Source organism: Denticeps clupeoides, chromosome 7 (genome assembly GCF_900700375.1).
Source record: "Denticeps clupeoides chromosome 7, fDenClu1.1, whole genome shotgun sequence".
Classification (NCBI taxonomy): Eukaryota; Metazoa; Chordata; class Actinopteri; order Clupeiformes; family Denticipitidae; genus Denticeps; species Denticeps clupeoides.
In genome coordinates, this window is record NC_041713.1 from 18,094,873 (window position 1) to 18,119,844 (window position 24,972).

The following is a 24,972-nucleotide window of genomic DNA, read 5'->3' on the forward strand; positions in this document are numbered from 1 at the left end:
GAGAGTAAAGTTCCTGATCGTATTCTTTCTATTATCTTAAAGCAAATTGTAAATGTCATATTCATATGCTAAATTGATTATGACATTTTATCAGAAGAAGACCACTTTCTACTATATTACTGGTTCTCTATGCCTTCTACATTTATGGCAATTATCAGACGCCCTTATCCAGAGCAACTTAATGATGCTTCACGTCCTTCTGATGCTTCACGTCCTCTGTGACAATCTCGGGGACATATGGTGTTATGGGGTTTAAATGATCATACACAATCACCCCAAGGACCCTGCCCGGAGTGATCAGTGGTGCATTGCTCCATTGCTTCCCCTCTCCATGTCTGCATCCACCGTGAGGATTTTTTCCCCACTGCTTTCCAGGATCTCATTAGTGGCTCTTGTGAACTGCAGTTCTCTCACTCAGAGGAGTCGGGTCCACAGCAATGACTGATGCGCAAAAACCAAGGGTCATGAGCAGCCATTGTATTTCCATTCTCTCTAATCTCCACCAGCAGGCCTTCTTCCCAGTGATGAAGGTGAAGCCATTTTGGCCTTGGGCACCATAATCAGAAGGTTGCTGGTTCGAATCCCGATCCGCCAAGGTGCCATTGAGGTGCCACTGAGCAAAGCACCCTGGGCACCTGTCATGGCTGCCCACTGTTCACTCAGGGTGATGGGATAAATGCAGAGGACAAATTTCACTGTGTGCTGTGCTGCTGTGTATCACATGTGACAATCACTTTTTTTTAGATATAGGCTGAGGATTATTATGAATAAAACTAAAGACAATACAAAATGCCATATGCTGTATAGCCTGCACATTTTGAGCAGAGACAGGGAAGTAACTCTTCTATGGGATCCCTGCCCATGGCCCTGTTGCCAGTTCTTCATTACATGGACCATATTTTGTTGTTCCTTACTACTGTAGATTCCATCCCACAAGAGCTGTAGTTTTGGAGATGCTACGACCCACCCGTCTATCCATCAGAATTTGGCCTTTGTCAAAGTCACTCAAATCCGTATACTTGCTTTTTTCTGCATCCAACCCATCAGTTTAAGGACAAAATGTCCTTAAATATATCCCACTCACTGTCAGGTGCACTGCCATCTCTGGTTGTTTAGCCCTTTAGTTGTTCACCCCAAAGTTCATCAACTTATAAACCATTTACCTCCACTGTGTCACCCTCAGGGCTCAGTCTTTGGGCCATTACTTTTTTTGACTATAGATCCTCCCATCGAAATGTGTCACCCTTGGTGAGCAGTGGGTATCCATGATAGGCAGTTTGGCATTTGAACCCGCTAGGTTTAACTGCTAGACCATCACTGCCCCAATTTTTGTGGGTTTTGGGTTGAGCACACTCCCCAACATATGCTCACTTATTTATTTATTTATTGTCACACAACCAAACACAACCTCTGGTGGGGGTGTTGGGGTAAAAAGTGTAAGGGCCTAGCAGACCCTGGGGACCTCCAGAACACCATCCAAAGTCTCTTTATATAGATGGTGGTGACCAATGGGCAGATGCTAGGTGGAGCTGGTAGGATTCAACTCCTCCCACAAAGTCAGCCTAAAAGAGACAGGACACAAAAACACAACCAGTCACACAGAAGACGTGGGAGCATACGTCCAGGGACGTAACACTGCATCACTGATAATAAGGTTTGGATGCAGCGTATTTAAAGTGTTGCAGGTTGACAACAGTGTCATCCATTTGTTATTTAATGATGCTCTGACTGTGGTTCATAGTTTCATGATGTCTTGTGTAGTGGCCTAGTGGTTAAGGAAGCGGCCCCGTAATCAGATGGTTACTGCCAAGGTGCCACTGAGCAAAGCACCATCCCCACACACTGCTCCCCGGCCGCCTGTCATGGCTGCTCACCGCTCACCAAGAGTGATGGTTAAAACAGAGGACACATTTTGTTGTGTCACCGTGTGTTGTGCTGCAGTGTTTCACAATCACTTCATTTTCACTGCAAAATCTGTACGGCATCTATACAGTACATTCAGAACTCCACAGCCAGAGACTCCACCCATACAAAGCGGTCTGCTCACATCACTACTGTTCTTTCCCACCTTCACAGATTACCAGCACCATCTGGGATTAAATTCAGGATTCTTACTTTCAAAGCCATTTTTTCTCACCTTGCCCTTCCCTATCTAACTCAGCTCTCTCTCTCTCAGGTCTCAGCTACATAAAAAATGTAGCTTCTTTTGTCTTCTGTGTGATCTCCTGTATGTAAAGTGACCTTGAATTTGTGAAAAAATTAAATAAATGATTATTTCCAATGCTTATTGGTGCTAATCTTATGTCTGAATTCGTGTGAATTGGCCGAGGCTCAAACTTGTTCTTTCTTTGTTGAACCAGAGACTAATAGTCTGTGGAAAGTTTTGTTATAATATAACCTTAAGAACTACAGTGCTAGTTTAATGTGATGAATGGCACATGGGTTTCACATGCATCTAATGTATTAATGCTTTTCATTCATTCCTTCATACATCTCTGAAGATTATAATTTATTATAACTGGGGCACACTAGCACAAATATGTACAAATATCAGGCTGTGATCATACATAAATATATATACATATATTTATGTATGACACATTTATGACAGTGTTTTTTGTCAGTTGCTTCTGTGATGTTTTGAAGTATAATTACAAGCATTTTATAAGTTCCAAGTGCTTTTATTGACAATTATGTCAAGTTTATGCAAAGAGTCAATATTTGCAGTGTTGGCCCTTTTTTCAAGACCTCTGACAGTATGCCAGGGCGAACTGCAATCAACGTCTGGGCCAAATCCTGACTGATGGCGACCCATTCCTTCATAATCAGTGCTTGGAGTTTGTGAGAATTTGTGGGTTTTGTTTGTTCACCCAACTCATGAGAATTGACCACAAGTTCTCAATTGGACTATTGGACTCAATTGGGGAGTTTCCTGGCCATGGACTCAAAATTTCAATGTTTTGTTCCCTGAGCCCTTTAGTTATCACTTGGCCTTATGGCACTGTGCTCCATCAACGTTCTTCACCAAACCATTCTTGGATGGTTGAGAGAAGTTGCTGTCGGAGGATGTTTTGGTACCATTTCTTTATTCATGGATGTATTCATGAGTGATCCCACTCCCTTGGATGAGAAGCTGCACCACACATGAATGGTCTCAGGATGTTTTACTGTTGGTACGAGACAGGACTGATGGTGGCGCTCACCTTTTCTCCTCCAGACAATCATTTTTCCAGATGCCCCAAACATCGGACAGGGGCTTCAACAGAGAAAATGACTTTACCCCAGTCCTCAGCAGTCCAATCCCTGTACTTTTTGCAGAATTCAAATTCAAATTTTATTTGTCAAATGCAGTCATACACTGTATGATATGCAGTGAAATGTTTTAGCAACTGCTATAGACCTCAATGATGCAAGTATTCAATGAACCAATATGCAAATATCACGAACATAACCAAATATTACACTTTTATGTTTTTAACATAAAACATGTGTAACAGGTAGGGTGAAGGTGTGCAAATGAGTGAAGTGAAAGTAAAAAGTAAAAAAAAGAGTAAAAAGTTTGTCCATCTGTATCTGTCTGTCCTTGATGTTTTTCTTGGAGAGAATCTTTGCTGCCCTTCTTGACACCAGGCCATCCTCCAAAAGTCTTCACCTCACACCTGCCTGCTGCCATTCCTGAGCAAGCTCTGCACTGTTGGCACCCCGATCCCACAGCTGAATCATTTTTAGGAGACAGTCCTGGTGCTTTGCTGGACTTTCTTGGGAACCCCGAAGCCTTCTTTACAGCACTTGAAGTTATTTTGATGATCTGTGTTACGTCCCTGGACGTATGCTCCCACATGTTCTATGTGGCTGGCTGTGTTTTTGTGTCCTGTCTCTTTTAGGTTGACTTTGTGGGAGGAGCTGAATCCTACCAGCTCCACCTACCATCTGCCTATTGGTCACCACCACCTATATAAAGAGACTTTGGTTGGTGTTTGGGACGGCTAGTCCCTTACTCGTTTGGGAGGTCCCCAGGGTCCACAGAGATCTGCAAGGAGCTTTTTTATTTTTATTTTTTTTACATTTTTTACAGCATTTATCAGACGCCATTATCCAGAGCGACTTACAATCAGTATTACAGGGACAGTCTCCCTGGAGCAATTTAGGGTTAAGTGTCTTGCTCAGGGACACAATGGTAGTAAGTGGGATTCGAACCCGGGTCTTCTGGTTCATAGGCGAGTGTGTTACCCACTAGGCTACTACCACCCACTTAGGAGCTCCGTTGGGGATCTCATTCATGTGTCTTGTTGCTTTGTGTGATAGATCACTTTGTAGTTAACCTATGTTAGCTTTATGTGCCCTTATTGTTAACTTATGTGTGTGTTTGAGTTGTCCCCGCTGGACCGTCCCTTCCTTTAGGCTGCACTGATGTTGGTTAGCTGTGCTGAGTCTGCTGTTTTATTGTACCTGTTAGCTCACTGTAAATAAAAGCACTGTTTGTATCCTTTGTTTGGTCCTGTATGTAACAGGGGACCTCCTACTCTACACACCCTTGTCGCGTTTCTTAAACCCCTAGACCCCTAGCTCAGGTCTGGAATGTGACATCTGATAAATGGTTGATTTAGGTGTAGTAGCAAGTAGTAGCAGCAATATTCTTGCCTGTGAGGCTCTTTTTATGCAACACCGTGATGACTGCACGTGTTTCCTTGCAGGTAACCATGGTTAACAGAGGAAGAACAATGATTTCAAGAATGACCCTCCTTTTAAAGCCGCCAGTCTGCTCTTCTAACTCAATCAGCTTGACAGAATGATCTCCAGCCTTGTGCTGGTCAACATTCTCACTTGTGTTAATGAGAGGATCACTGAAATTATCTCAGCAGGTCCTTTTGACGCAGGACTGTGATGCAGTAGAAATGTTTTTTGGGATTAAGTTCATTTTCATGGCAAAGAGGGACTTTGCAATTCATCTGATTGCTCTTCATAACATTATGGTTTATGCAAATTACCATAATTAAAAAGGCAAGCAGCAAACTTTGTGAAAACCAGTATTTGTTTCATTCTCAAAACTTTTGGCCACGACTGTATGTGTACGTGATTATATGTATACATTTATTTATATGAGAAAACATAATAGACAACTGATTATGATTCATGTCAGACTAATATTTCAAATGTATGTTTAAGCTCATATATGACACTAAACCCTAATACATTCATTTTAGAACCACCGCAAATCTACTGCAGCTGCCAGAGTTGGGATTGTGGTGTTTGTGTTGGTCATTTTTTGTTATTTTAGTATTGTTATCATTCCAAAATGAACACAGCCATAATAGCAGAATACAAAACCACAATCCTTTGGCCACGAGTCATACAGTGAAGAGTGAAGAAAAGGCATAGAATCTGCTATTTCAACATGACTCACAACTCGGTACAACTTGGAGTAACAATAGACAACCAACTCTCCTCCTCGACTCACATCAGCAGTCTTTCCAGCTCATGTAGATTCCGTCTCTACAATATCAGGCAAATCCGTCCTTGTCTGTCAACACAGGCCACCCAGATACTGGTTCAGTCCTTAGTAATCTCACGACTGGATTACTGTAGCTCCCTTCTAGCTGGTCTACCACCATCCGACCTCTACAACTCATACAGCAGCAGCACAACTGATCTTCAACCTTCCCAAATTCTCCCACACCGCCCCTCTGCTACGTTCCCGCCACTGGCTCCCAGTAGCTGCACGCATCAGGTTCAAAATACTGATGCTGGCCTACAAAGCCAAACATGGAGTAGCACCATCCTACCTCACAGCCCTTATTACACCTCACACTGCACCTCGTATACTCCGAGCCTCCAGTACTGCTCGCCTGGTCCCTCCAAAGGAAAACCCCTCGGTGGTGGAATGATCTTCCCCTCGAGGTCAGAACAGCTCAGACACTGAGCACCTTCACACGGCAGCTCAAGACCTTCCTCTTTAGAGAATATTTAGATGAACTTGTAACCTTCTTATTGTCTGACTTATGTATAGAAACTACAACAGAGTGAATAAAAAGATTGTATTCATAGTTGGGGGTCCTAGAGAACCAGAATTGATGGTAACATGAAAGCACGTTGTAAGTCGCTCTGGATAAATGTAAATTTAAACGCGGTGACATTAGTGCCCACAGGGTGGCGCCATCTGACCAAACTTGATGAAGCTGGAAAGCGGCTGCAGCTGCAGGCTGGATCGTTTTGATGACTAAATACGCTCTCAGGCCTCCTTTGTCCTTTTCTTTTCCCCTTTTTGTTTCTGTGCGAGTGACTATATGCAGCACACGGACTATCCAGCTGTTGCAGGTTGCAGTGGGCTGATGTCACTTCCTGTCAAGGTCCCAGGAGTTTGGTCTCTATGGACTGGTGTAGCCTGCGTTCCCACCCAAGACTCCTGGACGTCTGACAGCAGCCAGGCCAGACTCTCCCAAGGTCCGCTCGCTCCCTTGGCCCGGAATCTTTCCCCGAGCCAAGAACTCCCAAGACCTGCGGTCAAGACGCTCCATGCACTGGCCTCCCAAAACACGCCTTTCCCACACTACCACTCCTATTTATCTCCCCGTCATAGCACTGCACTCCCCTACTCCACCCACACGCTTGCCCCCAGAGCATCTAATACCCTCCTACTCAACTCCAGCGTCTGGCAGCTGCAGGGTTGTTTGCTACAAGTCAAGGCCAAGATATTTTGGGCCAAGTTTTATTTGCTCACAGCCTTTTCATGTTGTAGCAACTCCTGGCTCTTCTGTGTTGCTGCTTGCTCACTTTTCATCTGAATTCCCTCCCCTCAAACTGATGAACAACAGACATTCCTTTTTCCATACGACCAAAGAAGTGCTTGTTGCTTTGAAGCCCCTGTTTGTTCCTGCTCTAACCATTTTGTTTCATTCATGCTATAGATAATCGTGGTCAAAAACGTTACTCTACCATGTGACTAAATGGTTAATGTCCTTTAATTCTACAGCCTGGATTCTAAGCAGCTTCGAGTGCGGCCAGTGTTTGAATGAGAACCCTCGCTGGAGGGGTCGTGTGTCGGCGTAGCCGGCCGGAGGCCTGAAAGCTCAGTACAGAGATGGAAATCTATGTTGCCTGTCAGATGCTCCGTTCTAGAGAGGTCATGGAAAGGGTTCCGTGGAATCCAGTCCCATAGCGGTTTCAGATCAAGCATGGTAAAATAGTGATTTCTCTCTGGATCATAGCTTTTGTTGGTGAACATGTATACAAATACTTATTATTGTAATAAAATATGACACTGCAAGTTGCACATTGTACAATTCCATTTATTTTTTTCTTAAAAAAAAAAAAGAAATAAACAAACATGTTTATGTACCTATATTAGTGTTCAGGATTGTACCGATTTAACACAAGTAGCGTGCCACTAGACACACAAGGCTATTGCACACAAGACATATCTCAAAACATACATCATGTACATAGATACATACACATTTATATTTGTATAATAAAAAAAATTATACATTGTTCCACAGGGTTAGAAAATGTGTACATTAAATTGAACAATGAACTTGACTGGTATGCTTGGCAAGACTTTAGAAAGTCTTAGGTTTTGAAAAATATTCATAAAAAAAACAGCGCAGAGTAGACTTTGGGGGAGCTGCCAAAGTGCTTTTTCTGTTCCCAAACAACACATTTATAAATATTGGAATGCTTCTCGTCGTGTGAGCTGTGGTTTTGCTTCTCCAGATTGTTTGTGTGTGCACGTAGAAAGATTAGGCCGGTCAACCATGAACAACAGGAACCGGCTTTGAAAGCCCACCACTTCCTGTGACCACAGGAATTGAGAAGATTTGGGCCTTCAAAGGTCACGGTGACTGACCTGCAACAAGGCTGTGAAGCCCCAGGTCGGGTGCTGAAATGATTCTACCCTCCCTGCGTGCTCATGTGTCCTTTAACGAATTAAACGTAATAGCGTTTGCTTTTGAACTTCACAGTTTGAGGCACAGAGCCCTTTGTTCTAAATGTCGATGGCAGCTCGAATCTCAATCGGATCGTCTCAATGGTCAGTAATACTGTCAAAAAGTGGAGTCGTCACCCCAAACACTTCATGCTTACATTCAATTGAGTTTTGCCTGGAGAGCATACTGGGGGGCGGGGGGAGACGCGTGCTGCCGCAGCAAGGCTACAACGTTGTCATGGCAACGGTCCAGTGGTCAAAATGCCAGACGGCTGTCATTACAAGTGAAAGGTATCAGTGCCAGCTCACTTCAGGAAATGTACGATGTGATTGTGCCTTCCTCTCAGGAAGCCCTCGTGGAATGAAAAACACACGGAGAAGATAAAGAGACAGATGGGGTGTCCAGGGGCCACGGGCGAGGAAGGAGTGTTAAAGATTAACTTGTACATGAATACACATTGGGTTTTTTTTTTTCTTTTAAACATGTTAGAACTTCATGCAATACATTTAAGCAGAGTACTTTTTGTTTTTGCGAGTTAAGTAGGTCTATGCACATATAAGTGAATATATATAGAGTCAGGTTTTTTTCGGGAATGGGGTTTGTGTGATTTCTGGCTTATTTGGAGTGAACATTTGAACCAGGCTACCCGTGAGCCCTAAACACTTTTGGTCACGTTGCCTAATACCAACACAGCAACCATCACACAATGCTTGGAAAGTCTACAAAGTGCAACATTTCACGTATCACAGGACACTGTATGGTGCCGTTTTGTATGAACCTGACTGGTGGGGGAGACCGACGAGTCGAGAAGGGTAATGTGTGCATTGAGACAATAAATGGCTTGAAAACTAGAAAGCAGTCCGCTGGCGTGACGAGTGGCACGCCGCTGTCAGTGGCGCAGCAGAAGTGTGACCGTGAGCCGTTTGAAGAATGGAAGTGCCTCCTCGACTCCATTCTCTGTCAGACCGACTCGATATTGTTTCATCTGCTCGTCCACGCGCCAGCCTGCACGCGGCCGTGCCACAACAGTGGAGTGTGGTTAGACGCAGGTGGTGCACTCCTGCATGATGGGTGTGGTCTGGTGTTCGTGCTTGTTGGTGCAGTGGTCCATGGAGCTGGAGCTCTTGAGGGGGATGCAGCGCTCGGTGGGAGGCAGCAGGCCCCAGCAGCACAGCACGCGCAGGAACTCCCGGCGCATGTCCTTGCTGCGCAGCGTGTATATCAGCGGGTTCAGAGCCGAGTTCAAGGTGGCCACGCCGAAGAAGATGTTGGCCTTGTGGAGGATGGGGCAGGAGCGCATGGGGCACGAGGTGTCCAGCAGCAGGATGGTGAAGGCGGGCAGCCAGCACACGATGAAGACGCCCAACACGATGGTAACCGTCTTCAGCAGGGCGTACGCCTGCGAGTTGGTGGCCTCCTGGTGGCTGGACCGCACGATCAGGTAGATGCGGACGTAGAGGATGACTATGGAGAGGAGGATTATACTGAAAATGGCCACCACAAAGAGGATGTAGCCTTTGGAGTTGAGTGGCATCACGGCTGAGCACTCTTTCAGATTGCCAATGCAGTTCCAGCCGATGATGGGCAGGCCTCCCAGGAGGATGGACGTCACCCAACACGCTGAGATCAGCAAGAACATCCTGCAGGTCTTGTTGGAGCCGTAAACCTTGACTTTGGTGATGGCAATGTAGCGTTCTATGGCTATGGCGAGGAGGCTGAAGACAGAGGCTGCCAAGGCGATAAACGCCGTGCCCTCGCGTATGAACCACTGCACCGGCATCAGCTGAAAAGTCCTCGGCCCCGACAGCGAGATGTTCGCGATGTAGGCCGAGCCGGCGAGCAGATCGGAGAAGGCCAGGTTCCCAATGAAGAAGAACATTGCGGAGTGGAACTTCTTGTTGCGGAACACTGCGATGAGAACGAGCAGGTTCTCCAGGATGATTATGCTGCAGATGATGATGAAGACCATGTCGAGCGAGCTGAGCCCGTGCGGACCTTTCTTGCGAACCTCCACCTCATTCTCGCTCATGTGCCTGGCGAAGACATAGTGCACCTGGGTGAGGCTTGTATTGTAGTACTGCGAGTACTTGCTCTGCATGGTGGCAGGCTGGCACAACGCGCTGGTTAGTCCGTGTGAAGTCATTTACATGGCCCTGCGTTCCATCCTTTCACGGGACCGAGCGGGGTCACAGGAGATGGCGATGCTCCCGATGGCACGTCTCACAGGGTCACCTGTCGGGCAAACCACAGAGAACTGTGAGGAACTGTGCTGCACTCAACATTAACCACCCTAACATCAAAAATGTTACGAATGTCAAACCTCAAGAACAACATTAATTAGCCAACGAATCTCCTCTCATCTGTAGGAGGAACATGGTTTTATTGTATTGTATGTGTGCGTACGTGTCTGCAGGAATTGAGCACAGTAAAATGTTGCAAGATGCATGAGAGGAAATAAACGGTGGACTCTGCGCAAGATTAAACTATTATGACACGACTCAATACCACCAGATGCACATTTAAATATGCCTTTTTAGTTTTTATTTACACTGGAAAAGCGAGGTTCAAGCTGCAGCCCTGGAACATTATTGACTGCAGTTGGATGGGGCTTTTTTCCACAAAGTGCCATTCGTTGCAGCAGACCACTATGAATGTCAGTTTCAGCGAACATGATCAATGTCCATTATGAAATGCTGTGCATGTTAGCCCCATCAGCTCAGCTACACCAACTGCATTTGCAACTCATTTTGCTCAACCTCCCTAATGCACTGAAATGTTTTACTGCATCAGAGTCCCTGAAACACCAGACAGATTTATCTGTAAATACTTGGGCAAATGCAGGTTATTAAAAACACAGTGTGTTACGTTACATAAATAAACATTGGTGTACATTTACACCTACACCAAAAAAACCATCAACAGTAAAACAGTAAAAGGGTGTGTTGTGGGTGACACACAAAGTAAAAGGTTAGTTTCATCTTTATGTAAATCCTGAGGAGGTACGTAGAGCCTTTTTAAATATATATGGTCACTTATGCCCTTGAGAAAGGGCCTGCACATGTACAGCTTTAAAGTGCCTCCAGGGCAGGATGAGGAGTATATGTACCAATGTACAGCGATCGCTGGGAAATGACTGGTTTACATTTACAGCATTTGGCAGATGCCCATATCCAGAGCGACTTGTCGCCCTGGAGCAACTTAGTGTTAAGTGTCTTGCTCAGAGACACAATGGTAGTAAGTGGGGTTTGAACTTTTTGGCGAGTGTGTTACATGTAAAGATAATGTAATAAAAAAAAAAATGTAAAGATAATATCACAACTGTTATTAAATTTCTGCTCAACAGTTCTTAACACATATTTGTGAAAGAGACCGCACATAGAGGGGACAATGTGATCAAGAAGCTCTTAACTCCACACAGAGCTCAGAGGGTCAGAGACCATGCACTCATGCAGAACGGCCTCTGGAGACAAAAGGCAAGAATCTGAAACATCTGCATGACGCACCCAGCAGCAGCAGCAGCAGCAGCAGCAGCAGCAGCAGCAACACAACCGAAACTAACACCGACATGTAGGCTCAAGGCAAACAATTCTGAAATAAATAAATAAATAATCCACTGGGCCTGCACAATCATAAATGATTTGCACATTCACAATACAGTTTTTATATTTACCAATTACAATTACATTGAAATAAAAAAAAAACAACATTTATATAATTTTATTATGGCCCAGTCAGTTTCCATCCGTTCCAACTACTTTCCACTGGAGCCATTGGGCGCAGGGCGGGGAATTTAGTCTTGTTCCAACTCATGCCTGATGCCCAGCAGGTAGCCCTGAACTAAACTATATGTACAAATACAACAACAACAACAAAACATTAATTTCTTCTGAATATTCATCGCAAACTAGTTTTTGATCATACAGTATTCCACATGCTCCAAGTCCAGGTCCCAGACAAAGCAGCTCCTCTGTGCCAGTAATAACCAGCAGTCTGCTTCCTCACGCAGGAACAAAGAACAATAGCCTCCTTTTCTACAGTGCACTGCCCTTCACCCTGGATCCCGTCATGCAGGAGACAGATCACCTCGGTTGTTGCCACTGTTCAAGCGTTGGATTGGGAACAAGCTAATAATTACACCGCCGCGGACCGAAGGCAAATAAACGGTGGTCCGAGAGTTCTTACAACAGACCCGCGATGTCAGCGGCGTGCCAAATAATGCCAGTGAATGTGGTGCATGACAAGGCGGCTTGGGCTCCTACCGATGTTGCAGGTCCAGACACGGCCTCCGCTCAATTACACGCGAAGAACAGACCCGCTCATGTAAGTGTGCTGCGTGTAAAAGTTTGTAAGAAGGGGAAATAAACGCTCGCCGTTGAGTCATCTGTTGTGCAATGCAGATGCGCTCAACTGCTGACAATTGAAGGACCTTTCATTGTTCTGTGAGGGGCCTGCTAACCCCCCCCGGTGCAGGGAATTTGCCTGAAATGAAACGTCTAGGTACGGTCACAGACGTTGACCGGTCTGTGCCGGGACTTCCCGCGAAGCTACACCTCTCGCTGCAGAATGTGACAACGCGTGAAACCAGACGGTCTGGTTTGTGTATTTTTGTCCTGATGCTGCCACCGAGACTGACGGCAAGGCTTATTCTGACCTCACACTATTGTCTCACCTCTTTTTTTGGATTGTGGTTTGGATTGTGCTTTTGACATTTTAGCTCTGAAATTATGGAAAGCGATACCTTTAGAAATTAGGTTATCATCATATATTCAAACTTTCAAATCTGGATTTAAAACACACTTTTTGTTCTCCATAGCTTTTAACTGTTTCTGAGAAGTTCTTGTATTCTATTTGTGTTGACAAAACGTACATATGTATATGTGAGTATTTGATGTAAATGAGTAAAACCAGTGCGGTGGCCTAGTGGGTAAGGAAACGGACCTGTAATCAAATCCCGACCCGCCAAGGTGCCACTGAGGTGCACCGCCCCCACACGCTGCTCTCCGGGCGCCTGTCGTGGCTGCCCACTGCTCACCAAGGGAGATGCAGGGTTAAATGCAGCGGCCGAATTTTGTTGCAGTGATTCCCAGTGACGATCATTCCACTTTCACGTGTCAGCACCGAGGTTGCATGCCCTAGGTGGGCCTGCTGTGTTCGTGCACTGCAGTGTCGGGCTATATTAAGAGCAGAGGAAGTGCTCGTGCAGAGAGAACCAACATCCCGTTCGAAGTTCAGAGCCAGCTGTGGACCTGCAGAGGGGCCGAGCGAGAGAGAGACGGGGACATAGCAGATAGGAAGGAGGAGCCTGTGCACGCGCAACATCGTGATGAGGCCGAAGTTACTGCATCTCTTCTGCAAGGATCACACACAAAGTTACGTCAAAAGTGACGTTTTTCAAAAAGATTTAAACAGCATCAAGATAACCACAAAGGATGCACAAATTCATGCTTAATATGTTCTGCGGATGTGTGTCTTGACGCTGCTCCACCACTTAGGATGAAATTGGATTATTTTAATATCGTTTGTAGCAAATTAGGCTGGTAGTAAAGCCTCTATTCCCTCGTACTGCAGCTACGTGAAATGAAATTGTATGAAATGGACATAATAACTGAAATGTAATGAGTACTGCTGTCATTCTGAATGCAGTTTGAGAGCATTCAGGACAAAAAGCCAATGGGGAAATGATGACAAATTAGGTCTGTGGTTACAAACTGATATTTTAAAACCCTTCAATTTTATTATGTAATGGTAATGCAAGTTTTGCCAGAGTTCCGGCATTTTGAGAAATTATTATGTTACTTTCCTGTAGCCAACTTCAGTGAAAAGTGAAGCATTTCTCTGCCCCATAATTATCTAAAATTAGTTCTGATTCTATTAACTTCAATTAAATAAACAACAACAAATGTTACCTTCACCTAATCATAAAAATTAGAATTTTTATGATTATTATCCAATCATTAGGATTTGAACATTACAACAAAGGCTTTTACCGTGCTTTCACTACATTTTTTTTTCTGAAAACCTGTTAGAGAGAAATACATTTAAAAAAATGTCATCTATGTGAAAGTGTCAATTTGTATAATAATACATCAGGAACATGGATAACAATGTTAATGAACACAGAATACAATAATGCGGAAAGTGCATCATATGCATGGAGCATTTAGGTCATCTATTTTACTCATCAGTCACACTAAAATATTTTAAAATATTTGCAAAAAATACGGACATAGACAGCACAATACCAGCACCTCCTTCTATTATTAATAATAATTAGTATTATCCGGAAGGGATACGATCCAGATGAAAACTGATGCTTACTTATCACTCACTTTTAATGATATTGTTACATTAAATGCCGCGTGACTACCAGGAAGGTGCACTTCAGACGTTGAAACTTGACCTATAGACCCCAATCCCCAACAGCACACTGAGCCCCGCCCCCGACATGCAGCAGCACAAAAGCCCCAGGTGCTGTTCTGCGTTTCCACAACAACACCTGATAAGCCCCAATTAGGGCCACTTACAGGTACCCGTGCGACCGAGAACCCGCGGAACACCTGCCACCTGTGACAAGAGCGTTGCCACGGAAACCCACCTTCTCAAACGAAGAACGGCGGGGGGGGGGGGGGGGCGCAACACCTTCAAACCGTATCTCGTCCTGCAAGAACACATCTCAGCATGACACACGGCATGGGCTACTACGGTAAGCGGACGCGGGTTGTGAATCCAGCGATGACTGCGGTGCCGACCTTTCGCTTACCTGGGTTTCTCCGCCGTGTGCGAGTCGGCGTTTACATTAAACACGCCGCCAGTCGTTTCCCCTCGCTCTGCCCGCTCTTCCTCTTTCAGGCTGCCGGACTGGCTGGAGGGTGGGAGTGTGTGCTCTTGTGTTGCCATTAACCTGTGTGCTGTGTTTGGCTTTCTGACCTAATGGTGTTGCTTTTACCCGCCCCTCCAACCAGCCCCCACGAGCCCTACAACCCCAACGCGATTCAGAACGTTCAGCTCGCTCACTCGACCACAACTCCCTCCCCTCCACGAACGTCTCCGTTGTGAGAGACAACTTGCCTCCTTGCGGTGTCAGCACCGTCTGTGCTGCAGAGCGCTACCGAGACGTTAGCATAAAAATCCCACATGAAAGAAGACGCGGCGGCTTCCGTTCACCCCTGTGTGCATTTCGCCACGTACCACGCCTACATCACACGGACGGCGAACTCTGCGTTTGCAGTCCGAGACGTTACATAACAGGGTTTGATAAGAAGTGTCCTGAGAGTGGTGGACGGTGGGGGCGGTCGGTCTGGGGAAGTTTCAGAAGTTTCAAGCTTTCACTTCAGCTGAGGCGGTAAGTCCAAGACTCTTGTCTAGACAGACATCCCCGGCGCCCCTATCAGGAGGCTCTTCTCATCTTATCTGCTGTCAGACCTCGTCACACATCTCAAAGATCATGTCCAGGGCAGGCTGGGTCATGTGCCAGAGTTCAGAAATAAGGACCGGACTAAACTCAATACAGCAGTGTTATTCACACTTAAATAGTAATCCTCAAGATTTTCCCGGGAGTTCAACAGAATGGTTGTTTAGACAAATCTTCAAAAGTATAATGAGAAGGGATGGTAAAATATTAATAAACTAGAGCAATCTATTGATTACATTAGGTGACTGAGCCCATTATTGCTATTAATAAACCTACGAATGTTTTTACATAAATGTAAAAACACCACAGAGATTGTTTGACTTACATATTCAAATCATACAAATTGTGTAATTACCGTGTAATCATCATTGTGATACGTACTGAATTACCCAAGTCTTAGCTACTCTCACTAAAATAGCTTTATCTACCATGTCGCTATGTGTGCGGTTGCTAGGCAACATGCTTCATCAACAGACAGGTTAGTGGCAGATGCCTGTCGCTTTACATTATCAACAGCAAATGGCGGAAAAAAAAGCCTAGACGATACTTTAAATGGGGTTGGATAATACTGCTGGTATTGACTGTATATTGACCTGATTTAATTCTTGAAACGGCAAAGTGGTTCTTGTTACTCGGTGCATGTAATGGCTGTCCTGACAGTCTGAGCTTTCTGCCAAAGCGACAATCAACGTGGTTCCGTTCGATCCCCCCTCTCACACTTCCTGGAACCACCAGCAGATCGTGTGAGTTCACCCAGCCGCATGCAGCGCTGGGCCAGCTGGGGACAAAGGGCGAAAAAATATGGATGGAGCTGTTGACCGCAGGGTTACCAGGGCGGTGCCATTGTGTAGTGCGGAAGAGAGGGGGGTGAGCGCCATGTGGAGCAGTGACCTGACATAAAATACTAGTGCATCTAAAAAAAAACAAAAATGAGGCTATTGTGATGAGGCTCATTTGTTTCTGTGAATTAACAAAAAAAAAAGTTTAACCCTCAGCCCCACCAAAGTATTGACTTTATGAGTTAAAATGTATATAGTCAGGAATAAAAAATCAGGAATAATCTTCAATATAAAACAAAAACGATTCAGATTTGTGAGTAACGTCAAGGCTTCCCTTGCCCGGACGGAGGACTATGATCATTTGTACACTACAACTGAACACTAAACCAGGCAACTAAAAAAAGCAGCAACAAGAAAAGTTCAAACAACCTTAAAAATGGAAAAGCAGCACGTCGCCCACAGGCTAATGTCGCAGAAGTGAAACAGAGAAAAGGCATAGGTTGTGGTACGTGCGCTCCGAAACGTATGAACTGAAAAAGAACAGAACTGTGAAAGGAAGCAGAGTTTGCGCTCTGGTCGCAGTTCTTGTGTATGTCTTTTTTTTTTTTTTTTTTTTTTTTTTTTACATTTTTTACATTACAGGTTGTCACCGGATGCAGCTCGCGCTCGTCCGCTCGCATTCCAGTCTGCTCGTGTGCAGTTCACTGCGACCGGACGGATATGATAGAATCCTTGCTCCCCGTTGTCAGCTTGGCCCGCTCACAATTTCGCGGCTTAGTTGCGGCTCCGGCTTATTTGCTGGTGGGGTTCTAAGTGTGCGAGGTGGGGAGCAAAAGAGGCCACTGCTGAGCCAAAACCAACACCAAATGATCGCCGTTCCACCCAATCTGCCTCATGGGTGGAGGGGTTGGCACAGGCTTGAGACAATTAACGTAATGCATTCGCCCTCAGACTACTCCCCGTCAACCTGGGGGAAATTGGCCCTAATTAGACACATTTTGGTGCGTTTCGCAGCTCTCCGTCCTCTATTACCCATTCCATTTTATCTTGATTCACAGAGATGCCACATCCAATCCCACCATGTAGCTTGACTCGCCACGGGGATCAAAGCCAAGGAGCCACAAAGAGGTCATTAAAAACAGACAGGACTCAAGACAGGATTCATTTCAAACCCGCTGAGCTGTCACGTTCTTCAAAGGTTTCCTTCTTTCCCTTCAGCACGTTTGATACTGGGATTAGTTTTTCCATTAGTCTGAGACTATAGTCTTTATACAGGTTGGAATTATGGAGATATGTGCAGCAAAGAAAAAAGTGACGTGAACGTTTTTGTCACAGCAAGCATTGCACACGGTGACACAACGAAATGTGTCCTCTGCTTTTAACCCATCACCCTTAGTGAGAAGTGGGCAGCCATGACTTGCCAGGAGCAGTGTGTGGGGACGCTACCTTAATTGGCAGTTCGGGATTTGAACCTGCAACCTTTCAGGTACGAGTACGCTTCCTTATCCGCTGTCCTAATAATAAGATGCCGAGCACCCTGACACCAGTTTTAACACGAACAATAATCACAGCCGGATCCAGCCACATGAGTCCAATGAGGGCGAGCGGCTAGATTGCGATCTAGACCCGAGCTGTAGGCCAGTTTCAGGTTTCAGCGTTCTCACCCTGTTCCGGCCCCTGATCCACGCATGGGGATATACTGAGATGAGGCTGTCTGAATGCCCACTGAATGCACATGCCAGTCCCCTTTGTCCCATCAGGCGGCTCCAATTCCACTGCGCTTGCGTCCCACCCCTGTTCCCATTCTATCACGGAATCGGCTTTTGTGTGATCCCGTGGGCCGACTCCGGGCCTGCTGCAGATCCTGTGATCTGGAGTTCATCATTTTTTTGGTCAGCCTGGATGTCAACCACAAAAGACCGGCAGAGGAGACACAGTGATGGGAAGAAGAGATAAAAGAAACAAAAGGCCCGAGGTGCAGAAAGACACAACACTAAAAGTGGCATGCCACGCATGCGGGTGCCCACATGAACTGACAGGCATGAGCTCTTTTTCATCCCCATCAAGCAAAGAACAAAACAGCCTGGCTGACTGAGCCATGAAGGATAGTGGAAGGAACACAACAAATCAAACAGTAATAGAACCAACAGAGTTGATGAATTTACTGTATACAAGGCTGGGCTGTAACAGATATTTTGGTATTAGCATTAGATAAAAAAATATATATATATATATACTGTAAATTCCGGACTATAGAGCGCACCTAGATATAGGCCACGCCTACTCAATTTTAATGAAATTGTACATGAATAAGCCACACTTGTCACACTTGTCTTAAGGTGTTCTTTTTGAAACGTGAGACATTAAGGGAGCAAGATGTTAAAGGAAAGATTTTTTTTTACTGTGATTGAATAAATAATATCCGCAATATCCACAACTACATACAGTGAATCCGGAAAGTATTCACAGTGAATCACATTTTCCATATTTTCCCTTTCGCTTAGTGGATTCAGAATTCTACACGCAACATGAAACGTTTACTTGAGGTTTTATAAATTGATTAAAAATGAAAAACACAAGTTCACAGCCGATGCCATGAAGCACAAAATTGAGCTCAGGTCCCTCCTGTTTCCCCTGATCATCCTTGAGATGTTTCTGCAACTTAACTGGAGTCCACCTGTGGATACGTTGATTGGACCTGATTTGGAAAGGCACACACCAGTCTATATATATATGGTCCCACAGTTTCACCAATCCGGCATGGAACAGTGCCCAGGTGAAAGCCACTCCTTAGTTAAAAGACACATGGCGGCCCACCTGGAGTTTGCCAAAAGGCAGCTGAAGGACTCTCAGACCATGAGAAACAAAATATTTAAATTACTTAGCCAATGACATTTTTTTTACTTTGTGTCAGGATCCAGTCGGGAAGGGCCTACTCCGGATCCAGGATTTGGACCGGTGTTTCATCTTTGTCCTGGGTTATTATGTTTCCTTATTGTTTTCCACCTGTGTCTGGCTGTATAAAGCTGCCCTGTTTGTGTCTGTTCTCTGTTGGGCCGTTGTTTGGTGATTCTCCCCTGTTGTGTCCTCCATGTAATAAACCCCTGTCTCGTGACGCATGCGTCCTCTTTCCTCGCCATATACAGCTTTTATCAGATGCCCTTTCCCAGTTACAGGGACAATCCCCCTGGAGACACTCAAAGTTAAGTGTCTTGCTCGGGGATACAATGTTAGTTAGTGGGGGTCTTACCCACTAGGCCACTACCACCTATATATGCAGGAAGGATCTCTGAAGGAATTAAATTCCAATGCAATATTGCAATATAGGGGGGTTGATGAAAGCATTCATGAAAAAGGGATAAAAGCTACTGTACTGAATTTATATCACAACAACCACATATTCAACAGAGCAGACGTGATAATGTGATCGTTCATACTTGGCTGAGCGTGTTTTTTTTTTTTTTTTATGATTCCTGGCCCAGCCTTAACTGTCCGCATACACCAGTCTGTATTTTTCCTTAAACGGCACTCCTTCATTTTGCTCCCAGACACTGGAGAAGCTGGAAATCTCCTGAGAGAATTCTCCTGTCTGTACAGCAGCCACACACGGCGGTGTTGAGTTACACTCACACAGACACAGCATATAAAAGATTTGAGGTATGCTGTGATTGTCTCATAGAAATCAGAGGATTGAAGTGAATTGAAAGTGAAGTGATTGTCATTGTGATACACTGCAGCGCAGCACTCGGTGCACACAACGAAACGTGTCCTCTGCTTTTAACCCATCCGAGTGCTTGGTGAGCAGTGGGCATCTATAAAGGACTGGGACCTTGAGCCAGCAACCTTCCGATCACAGGTCACCTTCCTTACCCGCTAAGCCAACCACCACCAGAGAAATACTGATACCCCCACCCCCTTAATTCAAACAGGGGTTTTTTTTATTAAGGGGGTGGGGGTATCCGTATTTCTATGGCGGTGGTTGCTTTTTAAACAGGTATTTTTTTAAAAAGCACATAGTAGGGCTCATTTTTTAGGTGCACCAAATTTTCGACTGCATCACATTTACCAACCCAGTTTCACTATTTTCTTTTTTTTTAAAACCGCTATCCATATAGGCAATATTGACTTGTAAATGACTAAGTTCACAATTCTATGAGAAAGCTAACTTACTGAAAATGTGTTGGTGCTTAATGTGCTTCACTAAGCTGAAATAAAAATCTTTTGAAAACATTCGAAAAAATATGAATGGAGATGCCGTGTGTATGAGACGGGGGAGTTTTATTTGTTTCACATGAGTGCATGTGCATGTGTCTGTGTAATTTTATCTCCAAACTGCGTGAGAGTTTAATGTCCTCACGAGGCAGGAAATCCAATGTCCGACTCGCGCAATTTTCAATCATAGTAGCCCAGTCACGACAACGGGGACATTCAACTGCAAATTAAAATCACACTTGAGCAAAAGAAAAATCTCAGTTTTGTGAGTCATGGAGACCATCTATGGAATATGGCGGGGAAGGTGATGAGTAGGAGGGTTGCATTTTCTGTCAGTAAAGTCATTTCTATATGGCCTTAATTACTAAGAAAAAGCTCAGATCACATCCTGTCAGGACTTGACAGAGTTTAATTCAGATGTGCTGCTGAAGGGCGAGACATGGGAGAGCAGGTGACTGCTGGGAAAAGCAAAGGAGTAACTCACTCCCTATGCTTCGGGTTATCATACGTGCCCCAAACTGTTATTTCATAGAAGCAAAACCAAAATGCAAGTTTGCTCTTTGAAAGGCAACAGGAAATCAGTCATTTTCTTTCCCCCCCGCAAATGAGACATCGCACACAGGGTCTTCTCCCCACACGCGGCCGCTGGTGGAACAGCTGAGGAACGTTCGCTTTTTGCACGTTGAACTGGGGAACCGCTCAGGCACCAGGCTTCCAAGAAAAGTAGCGCCGAGTCCTCCGCCTATTTGGATGCTAAAAGGCAGGAGTCTGAAAAGGGTCGTGCTTTATTGTTCCTTAGACATTCATGATCCCACATTAGCATGACAGACCTCCGGCAGGGGTCTGCATCCAGGCAGGTTAGGCGAGGCTGGATGATTCCACAGCTTTATCTGCTCTTGCTGGTCGCCATAATACATTTGGCTTCACTGCGACTTATTTAGTATTTATTTTCCGATCGCACGTCTTCCTGAGCTCTTGCTTGCTTGGTATTAGTCGTTGCTCTCTGTGGGGTGGGGGCCAATCCAGCTGCACAAACAAAAGCCAGGCAGGGATAACAATGCCCCGTCTAAATGGGGGGGGGGGGGGGGGGGGGGGGGTACACATCTGTGGCATGCATCTCCACGCCGTGGCCTACCTGCTCCGTCATCACCGCAGGATGGCTGCCGGCAGCACGCGGAGCGGACATTTCCAGAAGCCACAGCGTGACCGCCCCGGCGGACCCCGTCCCGACCACTAATCCTTCTCGGATACTTTAAACCTCTTGCTTTGTTGTAGACGCGGAGCAGAGATTCCCTATGCCGAGGTCCGTGGCCGGCTAACCTTCTATACAGAACAAAAGAGCACAAAATGGCCTCGTCCTGATTTCTAAATAAACGACATCGCTATACGGCCTACCTTTTAGAGGCATTTTGGCGCGCCTGGATTTTGTTCCCGTCCTAAAATGGCCAATCCCCCCCCCTTCCCAGCACACTGTCTCGGTAAATATTTATAAAGTTTTCCCTTAGCGCACCAACTATGTGTCAGTGTGGGAGATCTTCACGGACACAGAAAACAGAACCGACCAAAGCGTCGCGCGCGAACTCCAGATGTCATTTTATCGGTGATTTAGAGTCATGTATCACTGAGCTTGATGTTTGCATCATAGTATTGCAACATTCATTTCAACGAAAGCGCAAGTCACACTTGTGGATGCGTTACAGATCAACATGTCACATTAATGTTTAACGTATAATGCGTTCATGATATTTTAATTGCTTAATGATTGTATTACGACATGAAGAAGCAGAAATTTACTGAACACTTACTATATATTTTACTATATTCCCGTCTGAAAATCCTTTGCGAGCTGAAGTGGGGCAGTGGTGGCCAAGCGGGTAAGGACGCGGATTCATGGGGTGAAGTGCAAGATGGGGCAAAACGTCGCACGTCTGGTAATGCCCTCGGCCCTTGGACACTCCCGTTCTTTTACTTAGCGCTTTGTTTTTCTGGCGCCGAAACAAGGCAGCCACGCGGCTGTGAGTTGAAACTTGCACCCGGGCTGCCTATTCCAACAGAAGCCGTTTATTCGGCTGCAGCTGCCACGCCCAGAGAAAGTGTTTTTTTCCCCCCTTCTTCAGGCAGGGAGAGGGGGGGGGGTCACGGGGTGGGCACAGCCATTCCGGTGGCTCCGTCGCACACAGACCCATTAATATCCGCACAGACCCGGTCATATGCACTGAGGGATGGGGCGTATTGATTAGTGTGGTTGGAGAGTCTGGAGTTTCGCTGGGAAATGCAGAGCGAGGGAAGGACGCCACTGCTCTTCACCAGAGGCCTGTTTACGCGAGGGTTCTAACAGGACTCCGGCGCCCCGTGACGACCCTGGTCCCACCCTGAAATCCCACACTCCCGGTTCCCACCACCGACCGGTCGCTTTCCATTCATTTATTTGTTCTTCCATTTACTGTTTATGTATCTCGGTGTTTGTTGAACTTCACTTCCCATGCTCCCTTTCAGACGTTTCGGGTTGCATGCCTGATCCTCGGGGCTGGTCCATAAAAAAAAAGGAGTTGCCTGAAGGACAAAAGGACCTTCTGAATGAGCTCAGCACCTTCTAATTCTGGCAAAGCCTGGTGCTGTGATCTTCAATTTTCACTTCAGTATTACCAGGGTTTGCTTCTTTAGCGTGTGTGTCAGTGTGTGTGTCAGTGTGTATGGGGTGGGTGGTGTGAAAAACGCTGGCAGCGGTCAGCTGAGGCGGCACGACTGCTTTTGTCCCGGTTTAATGAACCACCCGGTCACATGACGCACATCCAGACAGCAGGCCGCCCGCCTCATATCACTTTTTATCTCTTTCGCCGGTCGGCCCCCAACAAAACCGTCCCGTGCACTCGGCAGAAACCCCCCCAACTCACGCCCGAAAAAGCCCCGCCCACTCTCTCTCTACCGCTGTCACAGGACCCGCCGACAGTCTCACTCACCACCTGATATTCCTGCCCTCCACCCTTCCTCTCTCTCTTTCACCGTCTGCCGAAAATGGATGTTATCATCTGAACATGTTTGTCGGTCCTCCAGCAGCATTCTGCACATTCCCGCCCGGCTCTTTATTGAACGTGTCCAACGGGATAATGGTTTACACACACACACACACACACACACACACACACAAGAACATTGAATTCCTCCAGCAAATCATCTTATCTCTGTGATGGAAGATCTCCTAACCAGAACACACAAGACACACACACACACACACACACTCTTCTCCGCTTCCTCACTTCACCAGCACTGAAACCAGGGGATTGTCCCGCACAAGTGCACGCTAGGAGCAAACCTAGTCACCACTTTCCCCGAACATCTGCAGCTTCGGCCGCAACTTGCGCAAACAAGAAAGAGGATGAGAAACCCGGAGTGACGTCACCACCACACCGGCGATGCCCGGCGCTCACAAACTTCTCCAAAAACACGCGCACGGCGCACGCTTTCAGCGGAGAATAAAACTGGGGGTGAAGGAAGAAAACCCCCGTTCAACCCGCCCACCCAGCACCGCCGAACAGGCATAATGCGAGCTTTTGTCTTATTAATGCATCCTTTACGAACAATGAGGTCTTTGCAGCGACGGATGAGCGAGTTTCGGGAGGAGGAGGGGGGTCTTTTCGCAACGGCTCCAAAGAAAGGGAAAAACTTGGGAAAACAATGCGACACAATACGCGCCGCGGACCCCGTGGGGGTTAAAGGTTACGCGAACGCGTTACGCACGAAGTCGCCAGAGCGACGCGCGTAACGCGCGGCTGTGACCGCGAGTAAAGATCCCCGCCGCCCCGCTCCCGGTGGAATAAGCATCCCGGCGGACCCGGCAGATAAGCTTATCTATCGATTGCTTATCGGGGCGATTTCTGGGCTGCACTTTGAAGGCGCGTGGTGGTGTCGGCAAACGTGACATTGACACGACGATACCGATGTAAACACGCGTGAAAAAAAAACACTCAACAAATGAAACAAACACACACACACACACAAATAAAAAAAACTCGACGCAAAGTCGACGAAAGTGAGGAGAGAGAACGAGGCACAAAGGGACCCACTCACCCCATGTGCGGCGAAGTCCCGCCGGGCTCGCTGTAATTCCGGCAGACCGAAGCGTCACAGGTCCGGTCGCAGTCCGGCCCATAACGCGGCGCAGACGCTCCGACCCGCGACGCGCGATTAAAACCGAACGGACGAGCCGCCGCGTCGCCGTCGCCCCGTTGTTCCCGAGTCTCGCGACAGCAGCGCGCGCGCGCGGTGACAACCCCGAGTGCGCGCGCCGCGAGGACGTCACGGCCGCGTCACCGCCGCCGACTTTACACCTGGACGGGGGCTTCGCCTCTCCCGCCGCCCTCCCTCGCTCTTCGGGACACCGAACCGAGTCCAGATGTCCTCCGTCCCCCGCCTCCTTCACTTCCTGCGTCCCCGCGCTTCCCACATCCAAACTTTCCTGGTTCCCCCGACGGGAGTCCCGGCGCGGACAGGACCCGGTCCCCCGGGAGCGGCACTTCCTATAAATTTAAATTAATCTGTAGATAGGACGTCTTTTCTTCCAATGCAACGGTTATTATTACGTTATTATTACGTTGCTGTTATGTAAGTTATAATGTGTTCAAAGACAACATTCAATACTAATATATTA

General features: G+C 46.3%; 1 protein-coding gene across 2 annotated transcripts; it reads right to left on the reverse strand.

The window, feature by feature from the left end:
* Positions 1 to 8,322: 8,322 nt before the first annotated feature.
* On the reverse strand, positions 8,323 to 24,679 carry s1pr2 (sphingosine-1-phosphate receptor 2). 2 transcript variants are annotated; one of them, XM_028986719.1, is made up of 3 exons: positions 24,393 to 24,679; positions 10,070 to 10,154; positions 8,323 to 9,955 (listed from the first exon to the last, which is right to left on the reverse strand). In XM_028986719.1, the coding sequence occupies exons 1-3, from the start codon at positions 24,472 to 24,474 to the stop codon at positions 8,962 to 8,964; spliced, it is 1,161 nt and encodes a 386-aa protein (XP_028842552.1). In that variant the 5' UTR covers positions 24,475 to 24,679; the 3' UTR covers positions 8,323 to 8,961. The 2 variants fall into 2 exon arrangements, with proteins under 2 accessions (XP_028842552.1, XP_028842553.1); XM_028986720.1 differs by having other exon boundaries at positions 8,323 to 10,154; positions 24,393 to 24,456.
* Between the last annotated feature and the right edge of the window lie 293 nt (positions 24,680 to 24,972).

Bases quoted from the DNA above. Each gene is read 5' to 3' on its own strand.
- s1pr2 (XM_028986719.1), bottom strand. From the start codon at position 24,474: ATGGGCCGGACTGCGACCGGACCTGTGACGCTTCGGTCTGCCGGAATT. The intron at 10,155-24,392 runs GTGAGTGGGTCC...TTTGCCCGACAG, and splicing joins GGGACTTCGCCGCACATGGG to GTGACCCTGTGAGACGTGCC. The intron at 9,956-10,069 runs GTAAATGACTTC...TGTCTTCGCCAG, and splicing joins AGGATGGAACGCAGGGCCAT to GCACATGAGCGAGAATGAGG.